The sequence below is a fragment of the Conger conger genome, chromosome 12, assembly GCF_963514075.1.
Source record: "Conger conger chromosome 12, fConCon1.1, whole genome shotgun sequence".
Taxonomy (NCBI): Eukaryota; Metazoa; Chordata; class Actinopteri; order Anguilliformes; family Congridae; genus Conger; species Conger conger.
In genome coordinates, this window is record NC_083771.1 from 33,400,200 (window position 1) to 33,418,709 (window position 18,510).

Here is an 18,510-nt window from a genome sequence, read left to right on the forward strand (position 1 = left end):
CTATTCTGAATAAAATATGGGTTTATGAGATTTGCAAATCATTGCATTGTTTTTATTTACATTTTACAAAGTGTCCCAACTGTTTTGGAATTGGGCTTGTAACAAAAATTGTGCCACTGTCCAAATACTTATGGACTGCATTGTATTTCTGTCATAACGAGGCCTTAGAGGGTAAATAATCCCTCAAAACATTAAAAGCATGAGAAAGATTCTTGGATTGCCATTGCTGTTAAAATGAGAAATCAGCATACCCAGGGGTATGTGGAGTCCCTGCTCTATCCTAACTGGACCAGGGACTGTAAACCTCTGCAGTTGACAAGGTATTTGTTCCATCGCAGGCAGAGACACTACTAGCTCTTTTAGCCTTTTTTAATGTCCATGGCAGGTTAAACCAACTGACCCTAACGCCCCTGTTGATGCAAAGAGGTGATGAGGATTTAGCTCCTGATAACCGCTTATTGGTCACCTTAGGGTTATTGCTTTTAAAAGTCAAATAAAATGTAAGAGAATGAGGGTAGTTTTGATTTAGATTTGTATTCCAAAAGTGTGTCTGAGGTGCTGGCATACCAGTTATAAGAAGATCAGTTAGCTTTTGCTGCGCTACCTGGCGTCTGTAGAAAAGAATGATGGTTTTGATGTGCATCACTGATTTTGTGCTGTTGCTTTCAACATCCTCTTCAAAGTTTTGGTCTAATTTCAATTATTCAATTCAATATTTATGTTATTTGCTGTTCACACATTTCTGTTTTAAGAGCTTAGAACATGAAAGAGCCTTTTTTATGTGAGCCATTCATACCTTTCATGATTCACATCTTTGAATAAGATGAAGACAATTATTGTGGGATGACCTACATTTGCTTCATTTCATCTAAAGGTAACCTAACTTCTGTTATTTCCTATGTTGAATAGGATTATTCTGGAGAGACAGAAAAATAAAAAAGGAAAAGTGGTATTGCCTTAAACATTAAAACAACTGGGTGGTCAAAGAAGATGTTGCCGCCATCTCCTGGTGGACTATAACATGGACTAAATGCTGATCCTACAAACTGCCATAAACAAATTTATTGGAGAATTGCCAAGATCCTACAAACAGCCTGAAGACTTTGTGTTTGGCCTCAGTATTGTCAACATCTTCCACGGTCACTTGGAATATTCCCTAACAGAGGAAAAGGTATTTTACAAAAAAAAAGTGCTTAACAGTTCTAGGCGAGTAAGTTGTGACTCTGTTCATGGGTTTGTGTTTGGAGAGTTGCTGGTAATGGCACAGGGGTATTTTCAGCTTAATACATGCCAGGTACACTAGTGGGCGAGCAGACAACTGGTCTTACGCAAGTTTTGGGGTGGCTACCAAAGGTAAATTGGGCAGGCCCAGGGGGTTAAATAGAATGTCACACTTAGAACATTGCAAAGAAAAACCAAGGCAGTTTTACACCTTTCAAGGTCAACTCGGGGGCGTGGAGGTCATTGCTGCTCATATGGGTGTGCCCCATCCACAGTACCTGCTAGTTCTGCTTCTAATGGTAGATTAATGTATTCATCTTGATGAATTTGCATCAGGTCAAAACTTGACTTCCAACAAGCAGGGAATTCAGGCAAATGAGATGTACAATCATTTTACATTAAAATTTATTTTGGTGGTCACAATCATTATGAACAAGGTTATAAAGAGATCAAAACAGTAAAGAACATACCCTGGAGGTCCTATTTTGTGAATAAACATAGTTCCATAACTGTGATTTATAACTTGTTCCCCTTATGTCTGTTTATACAGCTGGATATTTCTACAGCAGCAATTCAGCTTTTATTTACTTTGTTTAAAGCAGCAATAGTACTGGCAGTACAGCTGCCTCTCAGTTGCGAGCCCAACTGGTACAACTGGCTACATACTGAGAGCAGGTCATTCCGAGTATAAACATGCGGCGGCTCATGAAGGGGTTTCATGACACCAGTACACACTAGCATTTATGGAAGGGGATGCAAATCTGAGTTTCGTTTCTGCTTTTTCTCCCATGCACACACAATGTTCCAATTCATTTCTGGAAAGGACATTGCACAATGTAACCACAAAATTGGTGAGACATTCAGTGCTGAAGTATACACATGGCTTTGTCATGCACTAAAAAGACTGGTCTGCTTTAATGAGTGTATACACTCACTGAGCATTTTTACTTTATTACACCTACTTATTCATGCAATTATCTAATCAGCCAATGGTGTGACAGCAGTGCAATACATACAATCACGTAGATATGGGTCAGGAGCTTCAGTTAATGTTCACATTAACCATCAGAATGGGGGGAGAATGATCTAAGTGACTCTGACCATGGAATGAAAGTGGGTAGGCTACAGCAGTACATGCGACCCTCTCATTCTGGCACCCATAAAGCCTCACTTATCACTTGTCAAAGTACCAGTGTATATTATATATTTTTACTGGATGTTGCGTATAAAATAAAATCATGCCTCAGTAGGTTCAAGATAGATATATTTTCGTTATTTCTAATAATGAGGTGAAAAGGTCTCATTTTGTACACCATGCCATTTTTTACACCATGTTTTTAGTTGGTTTCAGGGAGACTACCATTATAATCTTCAAAACCTTCAGTTGAGAATTCAGTTGAGAATCAAACTATTATAGAATTATTTGCTTTTATTTGATTTGCAAAGAAATGATTAAACTTCTTTGCTTTCTAATGTGTCTCAATATTATGCATCACCAAGCTAACATACAAGTCTTTAATGTAGTAATACACTCTGGGCTCTGTGATCAAAACCAGAATGTGCCAGCCCTGAGAGACCACGGCAGGCATAGCATTGTGCAGGAGAGAGGGCATCCGGGTCGAACACGATTAGGTATAGCGCTGTGCAGGAGAGAGGGCATCAGGGTGGAACACGATTAGGTATAGCGCTGTGCAGGAGAAAGGGCATCAGGGTGGAACACGATTAGGTCTAGCGCTGTGCAGGAGAGAGGGCATCAGGGTGGAACACGATTAGGTATAGCGCTGTGCAGGAGAAAGGGCATCAGGGTGGAACACGATTAGGTATAGCGCTGTGCAGGAGAGAGGGCGTCAGGGTGGAACACGATCGGGTATACTTAACTTTCAGAATCTAAACGCTCCACTCCATTTTCAATAGTTGAGAATAGGATTTACCTGTACTGTATCAACAATCATTCAGTTGACATCAATTGTGCACCTGCTCCACCAAACTGCCTCGTCTAAACAACCCGAATAACAGACAGACTGCTCTGAAACGGAAGCAATCCCAGCCCTGTGAAACATTAGGGTGCACTGACGACTCTTTAGAGAAATATGGCCACGACTTAGACGGCCTTATAAATGTGCATATGGCACGGGGTTAAGCAGCCCTTCCTGGAGCCCTTCTACAGAGACATAAGCCGGCATCGTGGCAGAGAATCCCTGAGGGTTTGGCGTAGACCTGCATGCCTTCTCGCCACACGGATAGACCCTCTGCTTCACAGATGGGATGCAGTTCTCCAGGTAGGGACTGACAGGCTCCTTCTTTCCCCCATCCCATTCTCCAGGAGCTGGGCATTCCCATAAGTAGGGTGGGGACCTGATGGGCTCCTGTGGGCATTTCATTGCGCAGGGGCCCAGGTCAGAGGCGGGGTCTGGTTGCTGGTCAGGAGATACTGGCAGAGCAGTCTCTGTGCTGGTGGGGCTGGGACTGGCACAACCATCACGCATGGAGACCCTCGGCTTCTCAGAGTAGCTCTCCTCGCAAGGCAACAGGAGGGGCTGGAAATGGAAAGGTGATTGCATACAGGGTTTACTTTAGGCAAACTACCCATTTTCAAAGATGACATTCCTTAGGCGTAAGCCCTGGTAAGAGTAAAATTTAAGTAATAATATTACTTCAAAGACAAATGTCTGCGTTTAATCACAATTTGTCCATTTTTACAGTAACACCCTAAGACCTTGGGAAGAGGAGGATGCGGGGTAGCGGTTGCAGGATAATGGCTGGGGCTAACAAATTGTCCATCATGTTGGAAATAATCAATAATTCTCTCACCACAGCAAAATGCATCAATTGGTTGAAATTCCAGTATGTGACAGAACTGACATTCATTCTGGCAGCCATAAAGCCTCCCTGGCCCATCACTGTTTTATGGAAAGCTTTTGACAAACATCAAGCAGACAGTCAGACATATACCATAGGAGAGTACGAAGACGGCCATGATACGGCGTCACTGTCCCTAGGGTTTGGCACAGACTTGAGGATATGCTTCTTCTGTCTGAGGTGGAAGTAATACAAACAGAAACACAGATGAGGAAGTCTGTTCTCGTCATTCAATGAAGGAGCAACAAGACAGATTAACCAGCAGTTTTTAACAACCCACCTTTTCAGACTACGCTTAAAAGTTTCCATGAAATCCAGAAATGCTCCCTTTTGAGGTCTGGAGGCAAGAATCTTGATGATGCCACTTTTGAATATTACTTTGCCTATAAGCTATAGATCTAGTGCCATTCGCCTACCACGTTAAATACACTTACGCAAGTCGAGAATTTTTTCCTCTTCATGGAAATGAAGAAAAAAGGCTGCATACAATAAATGACACAGATAATCTACTTATGTACACACAGATGGGAAAACTACATACAACTTTTATTTCAATACATATACTCTCATGTTTCAATGTTTTTATTAAAGTAATATCATTTTTGTAAAATGAAATCAAACAAAGTGAAATTCATCTCAGTATAAAGGAACTCTATTGAGTAATTAAAGTTCCTGTTTCACTCGAGTATGAAAATGAGGTAACAACCATGCAAAATCCTTTCTGCATGGAAAAAGCTAAAGAACTGTTAACTGACGAGACAGGTACAAACTCAAAAATGCATAAATGGTTCAACTTGCCACATAGCACTGTAAGGGCAATAATGAAAAAAATATAAAACGTATGGAATGGCTTCAAACTTGCCAGGAAGAGGACGCAAGCACACACTGTCCCTACAGACGGTGAGGAAGCCCATAAGGAACCAAAGGATCACAGTTCAAGAATTGCAAAGATTGGTTCCATCTTGGAGTCACCAACTCTCAAATATTAAGGATGTAGCTCCCCCCCCCCCCTTAAGCAATCTGAAAGTAATAAAACTGAATTATTTTGGAGCTAGTTCCATACTGTAGAGTCATAGTTTTAGTTTAACAATCTCCATACAAGTGCCATAGGGCACTCTCAACCTTACACTGTTTCAACCAATCAAAATTAGTGCTATATTCATTTTTTTCAGCCCCTATTAAAACCATACAAAATTCTCTTAAATAAAGCCAAAACCCCGTGGGATTTGGGCGGAGCCACGTCATATTGGGCTCGGAATTTCAAAATAGGGAACACGTTGAAGAAAGCGGGGATATGACTGCAGTGGTTTTTTTACTTGCATTGCCAAAGGATCTATATTGGAATTATAATGCAACAGAATGCTATTGCTACAGCAAATGATATTACTGAAGATCACTTAGTAAAAGCCCGGGAGCCAAAATATGTTTAAGTGCAGAGAAGACACTCAAGCTGCATTCTCAGTGATACGGTATTGGGTGGACTATTCAATAAAATGACCAGGAAACAGCATGAAGACTTACATTATGAAACAACAGAGCACAATCATTGGGAGTAGGACTACGGCAAGTCCACCGAAGATCCAAAGCATGATGATGAAGTGGGAACCTGTATATATAGACAGATAGATCGATAGATACACTCACTGAGCACTTTATTAGGTAGATCTGTACACCAGCTTGTTAATGCAAATATTTCATCAGCCAATCATGTGGCAGCAACTAAATACATAAAAGCATGCAGCCATGGTCAAGCGGTTCAGCTGTTTTTCAGAGCAAATTTCAGAATGGGGAAGAAATGTGATCTAAGTGACTTTGACCATGGAATGATGCCAGACGAGGTGGATTGAGTATATCTGAGGGATTTTCAACAGTGTCTAGAGTTTGCAGAGAATGGTGCTAAAAACATAAAACATCCAGTGAGCAGCAGTTCCGCGGGCAGAATCGCCTTGTTAATGAGAGAGGTCAGAGGAGAAGGGCCAGACTGGTCAAAGCTGACAGGAATGTGACAGTAAAACAAACAGTGTGGTGTGCAGAAGAGCATCTCTGAAATACACGTGTCAAATCTCTAAATGGACAGGCTACAGCAGCAGAAGACTTAAGTCTAAAAAATAGGTCTAATAAATACCTAATAAAGGGCTCAATGAGTGTAGATATATAGATAGGTAAATAGAATTTACATAGCATGTTGAAACCAGAAAACATTTCTCTTTCCAGCCTATTGATATCCCCCATTACTCCCTGCCAAACACTGCAGCATTTCACTGCGCAGCCGAGCTGTGCAGCCACTGCTCGAAAGGAGCTCAGTCAAATCAGACTGGCCACAACAGCAAACTTTACCCTCTCTTACCATAGCTAGGCGTCGTGAAGACGCTGTCACTGCTGTTGGTTCCCCCGGCGATGGAGCTGGCCATGACGTGCACCGTGTAAGTGGTGCCGGACCGCAGGCGGCCCAGACGCACTCGCTGCTGCGTGCCGGGCACCGTGACGCCTGAGGAAGAGAACACGCCGGGTCATTGGGCACGCGGCGCGGCGCGGGGCCGGCTGAGCGGCGCAGAGCGGGACCACACTCACTCTCCTCGGGGCCGGGGCCGGGGCCGGGCCTGTAGAACACCGTGTAGTTGACGGTGAAGCCGCAGCACGCGTTGGGGGGCACAGCCGCCCACCTGACAAGGGCCCCCTCGGTCCCAACGTCCGTCACGTTCACCCACGGAACGGCCCCCGGTGCTGGAACAGCAACACACGAGAGACAAGACAAGTAAGCCGAACGAGAACATTGTTCTGCTCCATGACAGAGGTCAAGGCAAGTACACAGCGTGATTCACACCCCCTTCCTTCGCGTATGCCTTCAGGATGGTTTCCGGGCCGGAACTTTTGCTGTATAGTGGAGTCACTGTAATTTTGTACAGTTTTAGTGGCTGACCTACAGGAATGCAAGAGAAAAAAAAGAATGCATCAATTTCAGGTCAATTTCATCATTTATGCTCAGGGTTAAATCTTCCCATTTTATTTTATTTTATTTTATTATTTACCAGAAATACCCCTCATACAATTATGACAAATCGGCACAAATGGCAATTCAGTGCAGAAATACAAGACGTCGCAGCTGAAGGCACATCTCAACATCTCCAGTCCAGACCTCACAAAGCAGAAGCCAGCACTGCTGGATGTGTCCCAAACAGAATGTGTTACATGGCATCATTTCAAAAGCAGTTAGACTGGATGTACTAGTTATTTAGTTTTGTTTCATTAGTTTTTTTGTTGTTTTGTTTTTTGGGCAGGGGGCATCCATAATTTTGTTGCATTTTAATACTTTATCTACAAATTGCTCAAAGGATCCCCCCACGCTTTTAAGAGTAGCATACCACAATACAACAGCAATATATATTTTTTATGTTAATGGATTTAATCCATTTGCTTAATGGAGAGCAACTGTATGAGAGACTATTGAACCACTATTGTATTGAACCTCATTAAAATTATTATTCAGTTTTACTCACAAACAAAAAGGTTCTCCATCAGTAGTCCTCTTTACTTACCCCCTGTCTGAGTAAAGCAGGGCAAAATTGTAAGTAGGGTAGACTATCCACTCCCATTTAAAAACGAACACAAAATAGTGTGTTTCAGAATCCCTTATTAAATCAAAGTAATCACTACATGGAATCACACTGTATTTACAAATGAAATGACCATTAATACAATACATAGGTAAGGTATACCACTAAAAGCAATGTTTGTGGTTTTAGTTTCCTGCCAACTGTAATCATCATCATCATCAGTAGACCAGTCCACCATGTAAGATGTGTGTGATTGAGAGGGTGCCCTCCAGCTGACATTGATTTGACCATTGTGGGAGGACACATGGGCTGCCTCCACTGGCAGAAAACCTGGAATTAGGATAAAGAACCAATTAATACAGAAATTGGGACAACAGAACCAGAAAAATATATCTCTTGTCTTTCCCCCACAGTTTCTTTATCACCATTCCTTGATAATTTTATTATCAAACAATATAAAGCCATTAGGACAACACACTCATATAATCACGTGTACTGTTTTTAAACCACATTCATACCGTAAGCAGAAACCATAGGGGTTTTCAGCAGTCACTTAAGGCAGAATCAACATAAGAGCACGGTACCTTCTCCATCCAGAGCCGGTATGGTGGTGGTATCTTCTGATAAAATGTTTTCACGTCGGTAAGTGACAATCTTGACAGTGTATGCCTCCTTGTCAACAGTTATGGACGCTTTTGTGCGAGTTGTGTTAAATAGTACAGTCGTACGGTTGTTTTCGGCCTTGAGAGTAACTCTGTAGCCATCAATGGCATCGCAAGATGTTGGAACCCCCTGGAGCAAGAGAAAGACGCAATCCTCATCTTCTCTCTCCATTTACTTTCAAGGATAAGTGGGATCTTTAATGACCACAGAATCCAGGACTTCAGGACAACATCACACTCTGAAGGCAGCATCACCAGCTGTGCAGTCTCCCACTTGCGGCTGGACCAGTATGGGTCTGTCTTCCTAGCAGAAAGGAACATCCCCAGAGCTGCAACACAGCCTGCAGTAATCTAGGTCCCCCAGAAGGTCTCCCATCCCAGTGTAATCCCACACATGTTTAGCCTTAGTCAACAGGCAAGATAAAGTTTTGGGGTGGTATGGCTACAGTCTTACCTTCCACATCAGCTGGACTGTTCTGTTCCCACTCTCATCAGACTGGATTTTTCTCCAAAGAAGTAAATCCATGCTGTGTACTGTTAACAGATGTGACGAGAAAAATATTGGTTAACATAAATAGCAATCCCCAAATTATATACACCAACATTATGTACTTTTTTACCGAATTACCCAGACTTAGACATTCACTGGCTCAATTTCCACGTTACCAAAACATCTTAGCTAAGTATAAAGACTTGAAGCCTATCGGAGTCAGTAGCCTACCTCCTTCAAAGTGAAGAAATACACCTTACAGCAACTCCAAAGTGCCCTTATCTACCCAATGTATCATGTATTTGAAATACCTGTGCGGGAAAAATTTTCAATGAGACACTGTTTTAGGAGAAGTTAGACGGTTAGAACCATTGAACACACAGTGATCTGCACAGCTTCTGAAGGTCTTCATCATTAGCCAACTTCTCAGAGAATAATGTCTCTTGCTTTTACAATTTTTTTCACAATACCTTGTATAAATAAGACAGCTTCTGAGTTGCTGTAAGGTGTGCGAAATAGGTTTCAAGTCTTCATGCTAAGCTATCGGAGTCAGTAGCCTAACATTTTTTGCTAAATTTTATATTTTCCTACTGTATTATCATTAATTTCAGTTTCAATCATTTCAGACAAAGTTACATTTAAGGACATGATTTAAGGTATTTTCTAACTTCCCCATTTCTCACCCTACACACAGCTTTCCAAGTGTGGTGTGGGACCCAGCTGTACAGACTACCTGCCCTTACCATCCAGAGGGGATATAACTGTGGTGTCAGGGCTCCAGTCGCTCCAGACATGTATGTGTTCTGCCTGCACAGCACAGCGCACAGATATGGTGTAGCGGGTGCATGGTGTCTCCAGATTAATGCGGAGCCTAGTGGAATTTGTCACACGCTATATATAAAAAAAAAAAACACAAAAAAAACACACAAATTACATTTCAGCACTTAGCATATGCTCTTCTTCACAGCAATTTACACAGATCACATTTTCACATCCACTTAGTGATATAGCTGGATATTTTACTTGAAGCAATTAGTAGGCTTGTTAATACGGTTTATACAGTTTATTTTAGCTAGACTCAATTCATTCAAGGCCGGTTTCCCAGACATGACTTAAGCAGAGTCCTCGACAAAAACACAAATTCAGTTAAGCAGTTTTCAGTCTAGGGCGAGGCTTAATCCATGTCACAGAAACCAGCCCATAATGCCAACATGTTCAAACCATGGAAATAATAGTTCAAGCTCAAAACAATTTATTTGGCCATTTCAACTATTTCTACTGCAATAATAAAAAAATAAAAACATTACTAAACATTACTAAGAGTAATTACTAAGCTGTGGGAAATTGCTTCTTGTAGACTGTAAGGTTTACCTTATGGCTTGGGCCTCCTTGCTGATAGGAGTACTGCACTTCATAGACCAAAGCACGGTTAAAGCCAATCTTTGGTCCTTCCCAAGTCAATTCCACAGTGTTAAAAGGACGCTCTGCCTTAACCTTTTGAGGTGGGCTGAGTTTCACTGGAGCCAGAATGAGAGTATCATCACTGCATCAGATTACCAACATAATTAACATGGAAAGAGACTGTAGAAGCTGGTGTAAAACAAACTGTGTGCACATGCCTATCTGTAAGAAAACCTATAGTCCCCTCCAAAAGTATTGAAACAATAAGGTAAATTCCTTTGTTTTTGCTCTACACTGAAGACAATCAAGTTCAAACAATGTACATGAGATGACAGATCTGAATTTCAGCTTTTATTTCATGGTAATGTAATTATATCTAGATTTGTAAAACAACTTGGAACTTTTTGCCTGTGAAGACTGCATTTGTCTTAGAAAAGATAAACGAACATGAAGACTAGAGAGCAGTTATTTGGAGAAAAGCATGCCATTTTGAAGCTAAGAAAAAAGGGGAAACCATTGGGGATAGCTTGTACAACAGCTGGGAATGTCCTAAAAAAAGAAATAAACCGCTGGCGTACTGAGAAACAGACATCGAACAGGTCGACCAGGGAAAACAACACCAGTTGATGACAAACATTCAAACATTTAAAACCCCAAAACATCAATCAATTTGCAAAGAAGTACAGAAATCAGTTCTGTTTTATGGACTGATGAGACCAAGATGAACCTCTAAAAGTGATGGAAAGGCCAAAGTGTGGAGAAAGAAGGGATCTACTCATGATTCAAACATACAAGCTCATCTGTGAAGCATGGTGGAGGTGTCATGGCTTGGGCGTGCATGTCTACTTCCAGAATGGGCTAGCTCATTTTTATTGATGATGTAACTCCTGATGGTAGCAGCAGGATGAATGCAAAGTCTACAAAAACATTCTGTCTGCCAACTTACGGAGAAATACGTCCAAACTAATGGGAAGGAACACCATCATGCTGCAAGACAATGACCCAAAACACACTGCCAACACAACAAAGGAATTCAGTAGGGAGAAAAAGTAGAAGGCTTTAGACTGGCCAAGTCAATCACCAGACCTTAACTCAATTGAGCATGCATTTCACCTCCTGAAGCAGAGAATGAAGGGGGGGAAGAAAATGGAAAGAGGCTGCAGTAAAAGCCTGGAGAAGCCTCACAAAAGAAGAATGCAACAATTTGGTGATGTCAATGGGTTGCAGGCTTAATGCAGTTATTGCAAGCAAAGGACATGCTACCAAATATTAAGTGTTATTTAATACAATTTACTTAAATACTCCTTTGCTCACCTAAAAATTGGTTGGTCTGATACCAAAGGTGCGATATTCCAAGTAGTTTAACACATCTAGGTGTAAATACCAAGAAATAAATGCAGAAATTTTGAACTCTTGTCTCGTGTTTCATCTCAACGCCAAATGTATTTCAAAAACAAATTGACCTCGCTGTTCTGATACATTTGGAGGGGACTGTATAGCAACACTCATTCACACATGCAAACAATTCATTACTTCAAATGTTTTCCAAAAAAAGCAGTCAGATGAAGGAGACTATTTTACGTTCCTGAATTCAGTTATGTGTAGGCATAGCACGTATGCAAGTCTTTAACTGGCAGTGAAGCATGCAGTTCATTTTCAGAGGACCTGCCTGTTGAATAAATGTCCTTCAAATCCAAAACATCTGAATTAGCTTCGCCCTGAGAACTCCGGGCAGTCACCCATACTTCAGAGGAGAACAATAAATCTGGAAATGAGCAAGGGCTGCTTCTTGATGTACAGCTATCATTTTCTGTGGCATTAAACCAATGTCTGGAAATAGACAATGTTGAGATTAGTGGAACAAAGCCTCAAGAATTCCCAGCGGTTATGGTACAAGCACATCACCAAAAGAGGGTAAAATGATCATGAAATGGGTCATGTCCCAGCAGACTGCCACATGTTCCTGAAGCACAAGCTGCTGGCCGCATTCCATTTTATCTATAATAACTGTTATGGGAGCCAATAATTTTGACCCCGGTGGTTTTCTGAAAAAAAGTTATTGCTAAATAAAAATCAAGTTTTCCCATATATTTGAACATAAAATATAGATCATTATCCATGTTGTTTTTTTATATGCAGCTTTTTTCCCCCAAAATTTTTTATTAAGGGTGTCAATAATTCTGGAGCCCACTGTATATGAAAGTACTGACAGAAGTCTAAGGGTGATCAGGCTCTTGCAGAACAACCCAAAACTTTGTTGGAAGCTCCATGGAATTAAAACCACAAAGCTGGGGGCAAGTAGGCCAACAAAGCAAAGATACTGGCTTATCGTTGCATAATAACCATAATACTTACACCCTCCTTGTAACAGTGTAGGTGGTGTCCGACAAAGTGTCTTCGCCACTATGCCAATAGCATGTGAAACCTTCAGTTATAACTGTTACACAGGATACATTTGTTGGTTTCTCTGGTGGAACTGTTGGGAAACAGAAATATATTTTAGACAGAGGCAGACTACTCTTATGCTGAGGCCATTTATTCAAGATCATTTCATAAACCTGACAATGTTCAGCACCCCAGTAACTTGTAAAAACATTTTTTTTTTTTTTTTTTTTTTTTTAAAGCTGTATTTTTCATGATGTTACCTCAGTTAGCTAGAGTTCACCTAGTTCCAACTAATATTTACAATAGTTTAACAAGACTGGGTAAGGCAAGTCATCAATGTCATCTTTTTTACCTTTACTTTTCCTCTTACTCAAGGGTATAATAGCAACACCCCAGCGCATAACCTTATAGCCCAACTCTACAACCATCTACGGCCACTACACTGCCACCGACACTTCACAATAACAGCCTAACCAGGAGATAGACATGACTGCTTTGCATGGCCATGTAGCCAATATTCACCATGCAATTTTATGTTAGTTCCTCCCAGAATGGTGTTCTTTCCTTCCACATAGATGTGGCACGTCACCGTTCCAGTTCGGACGGTGAAATTCTGAACGTCCACAGCAGGGATGGTTGAATTGACCATGGTGTATAGGGTTTCATTAATCTTCTCATCATTCAGCATCCAGAATACCTTCTCAGGACTATACGAGCCAAAGTTACCACAGAGGCTGTTGTCTGGGGCTCTGAACATGACTCGGATGTTATCACCCTTGGAAACGACTGGATCTTTCGGGTAAACCTCACACTTTTCATTTTCATTCTGATCTGTTAATGAAACAATGAGCATTAGCATAACGTTCGAGGGTGCCAGCAGTGCAGATCATGCAGTAATTCTTATTACAGATAAGCTTATGCGAATAATAGGTCCTTGTGCTCAGAGATGTACAGTGCCGTGAAAAAGTATCCCCCCACCATTCCTCTATTATTGCAGATTTTTCAGATCTTTAGACAAAATGTAATATTAGACAAAGGGAACCAGAGTAAACGAAACATGTGACCATTTCATTGATTTAATGTAAAAAGTTATCAAACATCCATGTCACCCCTGTGAAAAATACTATTTAATATTGGTTTCACCACCCTTGGCAGCAATAATTGCAACACTTGCTATAATATATTGATATGTCTTTTACATCACTGTGGGGGAATTTTAACCCACTCTTTTGTTTTAATAGACAAATTTGTTTTTTTTATTTTCAGGTTCTGCCACAGTATCTCTATTCAGGTCAGGACCACTCCAAAATTATTTTCAGTCAATTAGATGAGGACTTGCTTCTGTGTTTTGGATTATTGCCTTGTTGCATAACCAAAATATGCTTCAGCTCAAGGACAGATCACCAGACATTCTCCTCAAGAATTTTCTGGTATGGAATTCATGGTTCCCACAATAATGTTAAATTGTACAGATCCTGAGGCAGCAAAGCATCCACACACTTTTCCACTTTTGACTCATCTGTTCATAGAACATTATCCCAAAAGGCTTGGAGAATTCTTTAGTAATTGTGACAGGAGTATTGATGTTTCCCTTGCTAAGCAGTAGTTTCCACCATGCTACTCTCTCACAAATCCTTACTGTTGCATCACAAGAGCTGGCATACTCTGATATAGCTGAACAAAGTTTCCTTTGATCATGGGAAACCAAACCTATGAATTTGTCTGAATTAAAGCAGTTCTGCAAACAGTGCGCTAAAATACCTCCGCAGCGATGTGAAGGACTAATATCAAATAGGATGCATTCAATTGCAGTTATTGCTGCTAAAGGTGGCCCCCTTCAAAGGGGCAATTACTTTTTCATAGGGGTGATTAGAGCGTTTCCCTTCCCCAGACCAGGTTCCCTTTTTCTAATAGTGCATTTTGTCTAAAGATCTGGGGCCTCATTTATAAATGTTGCGTATGCACAAAAGAATGCGTACGCCACTTTCTAAGCAAACTTTGGCATTTATAAAAAACGAACTTGACGGGAAAATGTGCGGTCTTCCACGGAAACTCTGACCCATGCGTACGCACATTAACTGGAGAAATGAGAAACTGCGACTCCGATGGCAATGGGATGAAATGCGAGAAATTATGTGAAATTGATACCACTGTGTAAAATAAATCAAAATATTACCTCTCACGTATCATATATGAAGAGTTAATTTGCAAAAACGGATAAAAGCCTCTCTTACAACGAATAAACAAACAGTTGTTTGATTGATGCTCCCTGGAGTGCCCAAAAAATATGATTTAGGATAAATATAAACGGAGATGTTGTTGTAAAATAATCCCTCAAATATGTAGACAAATTGTTAAACAATACTTCATGTTATTAAATGTATTCTCATAAATAATATGGTGAACAAATTACGGAATAATACCAGTACTTCAGTAAAACGCTGCACTGATGCCGTTTACAATGCGTCAGTCGGGCAGATACGAGTGCATAGTTTCATATACTGTTATCATATTCATATATTATGTTTTATAATGTGTTTATTGTTATGGATTTTTGTTCGTTTTATCTCTTAATTTTGTAACCGTGTTTTCAATGGTGCTAGACAAATAACGTGTATTATTATCATTATTATTATTATTATTATCATCGTCATCATCACAATCGTTGTGCAGAACTGTTCGTCATTTACAATCAATCAGGATAATTCCCACACCTGTAGCTTTTCAGAGGCAATCAAATGGCTGAAATCCTTTTTCTTGGCCTTCTTTTCAGCGTTTGCCATTGTCGTCTTTGTGAAATGCATATTCATTAGGGGCGTTTCACTGCCTATTTATAGGCAACTGTGGGCGGGACATGAAGCTGGCAAAGGTGCGCCACATTTAGAGTTGATTGTGATTTATAAAGGAAAACTGGCGTGGGACGTGCGTATGCACTGTTTTATAAATCAGAATATTTTTGTGCGTACGCACATCCTGGGTTTCATGCGTACGCAACCTTTTGACGTGAATCCTACGCAGTTTTATAAATGAGGCCCCTGGAACGGCGTGGCAATCAGGAAGGGAGAAAATACTTTGTTAGATCTCTAAATGCTGTGTGTTTCAGCATTCATTTTACAGTGTGTGTTTGTACCTTATCATATTTATATAATACAACTTAATATGATAGCAAGAAACTGCAACTCAACATAACCACAGGAGGGCATTTGGTCCAGGTTCACAGCCGAACCATGGACCGCACAAACAACTTCACAGTATACGCCTAAGGCAAGTTTCTTTATGACCTTATTCCCTTTATGTACTGTATCAACCAATCAGGTTAAAACCAACATCCTATTCGTGTGTAAAGCCAATTATGCTGAGGGCTATAATGAATAATGAAACAGAAAACTGAAGAATAATTCGGTTAGGACCAATCTTTCCATCATCCCACCGGGTAATCCGGAAATTTTTGAAATGGCTGCTACTTGACTTCTTTTCTTTTGGAAATATTTTTCTGAATGGGATCACCAACTCTCTACACACAAGGAGCACCCTTTTATTTGGTTTGTCCAAGATATCCTGCTCATCTGCTGGCTGACTCTGCTCCTTTTGAGCCTCTAAAACACATTTGCCTTCCACAAACCCTAAGAGATCTTCTCAAAAACACGCCCGTTCTAATAGCAGGTTTTTTTAAATGACAGAAATGTCTATATTTTAAACAAAGCTTTAACTTACCTCTGCATACCACAACAGCAATGAAAAGCAGCAGGAAGGTTGATGAAAACATTCTGCCTTTAGCACCTTAAAAATAATTTATGTGACATGAAATTGCACATATTCATTGATATTTGTCAATAGGCTACAGTAGCTACATCATCCTAACTTTAACTTTTGCATTTCTCTAATCGGGCAACCAACCATTTCACAATCAACAAAAATAATAATCTGCTTCAAAGTTGTGGTTAAAGTACATGACTGGGACCCACAAGGTCGGTGGTTCGATCCCCGGTGTAGCCACAATAAGATCCACACAGCCCTGCATTGCTCCAGGGGAGGATTGCTTAGTCTAATCAACTGTACGTCGCTCTGGACAAGTGTCTGCCAAATGCCATTAATGTAATGCAAGTCTTCCTTACCGACTTCATTTTCTGATAGTTTTAAATAATAATTAGCCTACTAGACAGATGACATCAGCAACAACTGAGACTAAACGATTACCCTACTTGTCCAAATGAAATATGGATATAAACCTACAATTAGCAGTAGAACCTCGAGTTGCTCCACTGATTCCAAGATCTGGGGGAAAGATCTAGGTGGGGGGGAAAGAAGAAGTATTTCTGAGGAACCAGCATTCGAAAGAACCGTCCAAATCAATGTTAACAAAATGAAGACCAAAGTTCACAAAATGTAATAGTCTACGTACACCACAGTCATAAAGTGGACTATTAATTGCTTACCTATTGTCGTAAGGAATTAAAATATAATAATAATTTAGATTAAATTAATCGGAGCATAAAGCCGCTAACAATTTCAGAAAACCCCCGAATTCCAGAAGTCACAAAAGCTCCCAAAGCAATTCTTCCAAAAGTAAATTTCTAATTTGGGTCCCAATACGCCTACACTTTAAGATCCAATGGCCAACAGAGACTTTGAGAGGGGATCAATTGCATTCTAATAAATCAAACATGAACAAGCAGAAACATGGCATACAACTATGGTTTATTGAATCACATGACTGGAATACTTTATCTGTGGGCTAAGAACATGTAATAACGTGAAAGAAATACCAAAGCACAGATAGAGATGGTGAAAATGTGCTATTTTTAAACCTAGTCGTCGCAGTAGCTATCCAGCATTGTAGCGTAATAGAAAAATAAATACAAACCAATAGCACCCTTTAAAGAAACACCCTGTTCAGTCACGTATGCCTATTGCAAAGCTTAACATAGGCAAGAAAGTACTCATTGTTCTACAGATCCAGTCATGTCATAATTCATGCAAATATGAAATGCAACATTGACGTAAAAACATTAAAACAGTTTATTTATTTATTGGGGGGTGGGGGTGGTGTAATGGGAACGTGTCGCCATCTAGTCTACGTTAAGCTACCAAAACAAGCAAACACGATTTTACAAAGTGCATGAGAAATATACCGTAGGCGTCTCATTGTAAAGTACAACAGCAACATCGCATTGTTATTTTTTCGTGTGAACGTAGGGAGTATTGACTATAGCATGTATTAAAAGGTAACCAGATATCTTGTTAACATACGATCACTGCGCGAAGTTCTGAAAGAACTTCCATATAGGCTTAAACCCCTGCACTGTCCAGACTGGTGAAATAAAACCGAAATACAGGCTACTTACCATATCCAAGTGGAAAAGCGAAGCCTTTCATAGTACAGTATCAAAGGCAAAGCCATCAAGAGACTTGAAACAGCGGATTAACATAAGGCATTTGCTACGAAGGCGTCAGCATTCAACCAATAGCGCACTTTGAGAAGCCAGGAAGTGTTGAAATCGTACATGTCCGAACGAGGCTATACTCGACATACACATTTAAAATTAAACGTATGGTGCAGCTTAATCACATGCTCATCCAATATGCAATTATTTCAGGAATTATTGATATTTGACTGATGGGAAACGGCATGCGTTGGGTAACAGCCCTTATTTCATGAGGTAGGCTGCGTGTTACCAAAAGAGAAGTTAAACAATTTTGGATATTAGATACTAAGCATCTAAATACTTCTGCAAGAACTTTAAGATACTTAGATTTACAAATGTCCATTTAGCCAGAAATAAAGGGATCATAATCTGTGAACAGTGTTTAACCCATTTGCTAGCATCCATAGAGGAAGTTTTTAATTGGTTGGGTACACTTGCCAAGGTAGCTGCTCACACAGCAGTTGAAATGTTCAAATCAGCTAATGTATAGTATGAGGCTACAGCGCGATTAC

The 18,510-nt window shown here is 40.4% G+C and overlaps 1 protein-coding gene across 2 annotated transcripts; it reads right to left on the reverse strand.

The window, feature by feature from the left end:
* Positions 1–1,608: 1,608 nt before the first annotated feature.
* Positions 1,609–18,055, reverse strand: LOC133142320 (interleukin-6 receptor subunit beta-like). 2 transcript variants are annotated; one of them, XM_061263472.1, is made up of 17 exons: positions 17,918–18,055; positions 16,806–16,860; positions 16,287–16,352; positions 13,095–13,403; positions 12,543–12,663; positions 11,857–12,017; positions 10,158–10,303; positions 9,530–9,677; positions 8,751–8,830; positions 8,219–8,426; positions 7,797–7,964; positions 6,905–7,000; positions 6,652–6,804; positions 6,428–6,568; positions 5,602–5,686; positions 4,174–4,255; positions 1,609–3,758 (listed from the first exon to the last, which is right to left on the reverse strand). In XM_061263472.1, the coding sequence occupies exons 1-17, from the start codon at positions 17,918–17,920 to the stop codon at positions 3,333–3,335; spliced, it is 2,448 nt and encodes an 815-aa protein (XP_061119456.1). In that variant the 5' UTR covers positions 17,921–18,055; the 3' UTR covers positions 1,609–3,332. The 2 variants fall into 2 exon arrangements, with proteins under 2 accessions (XP_061119456.1, XP_061119458.1); XM_061263474.1 differs by lacking the exons at positions 16,287–16,352; positions 16,806–16,860 and having other exon boundaries at positions 17,918–18,035.
* Positions 18,056–18,510: the final 455 nt, after the last annotated feature.

Coding starts and splice junctions, on each gene's coding strand:
- LOC133142320 (XM_061263472.1), bottom strand. Junction 7,965..8,218: donor ACCGGCTCTGGATGGAGAAG/GTACCGTGCTCT, acceptor TCCTAATTCCAG/GTTTTCTGCCAGTGGAGGCA. Junction 6,805..6,904: donor GGCATACGCGAAGGAAGGGG/GTGTGAATCACG, acceptor TTGCTGTTCCAG/CACCGGGGGCCGTTCCGTGG.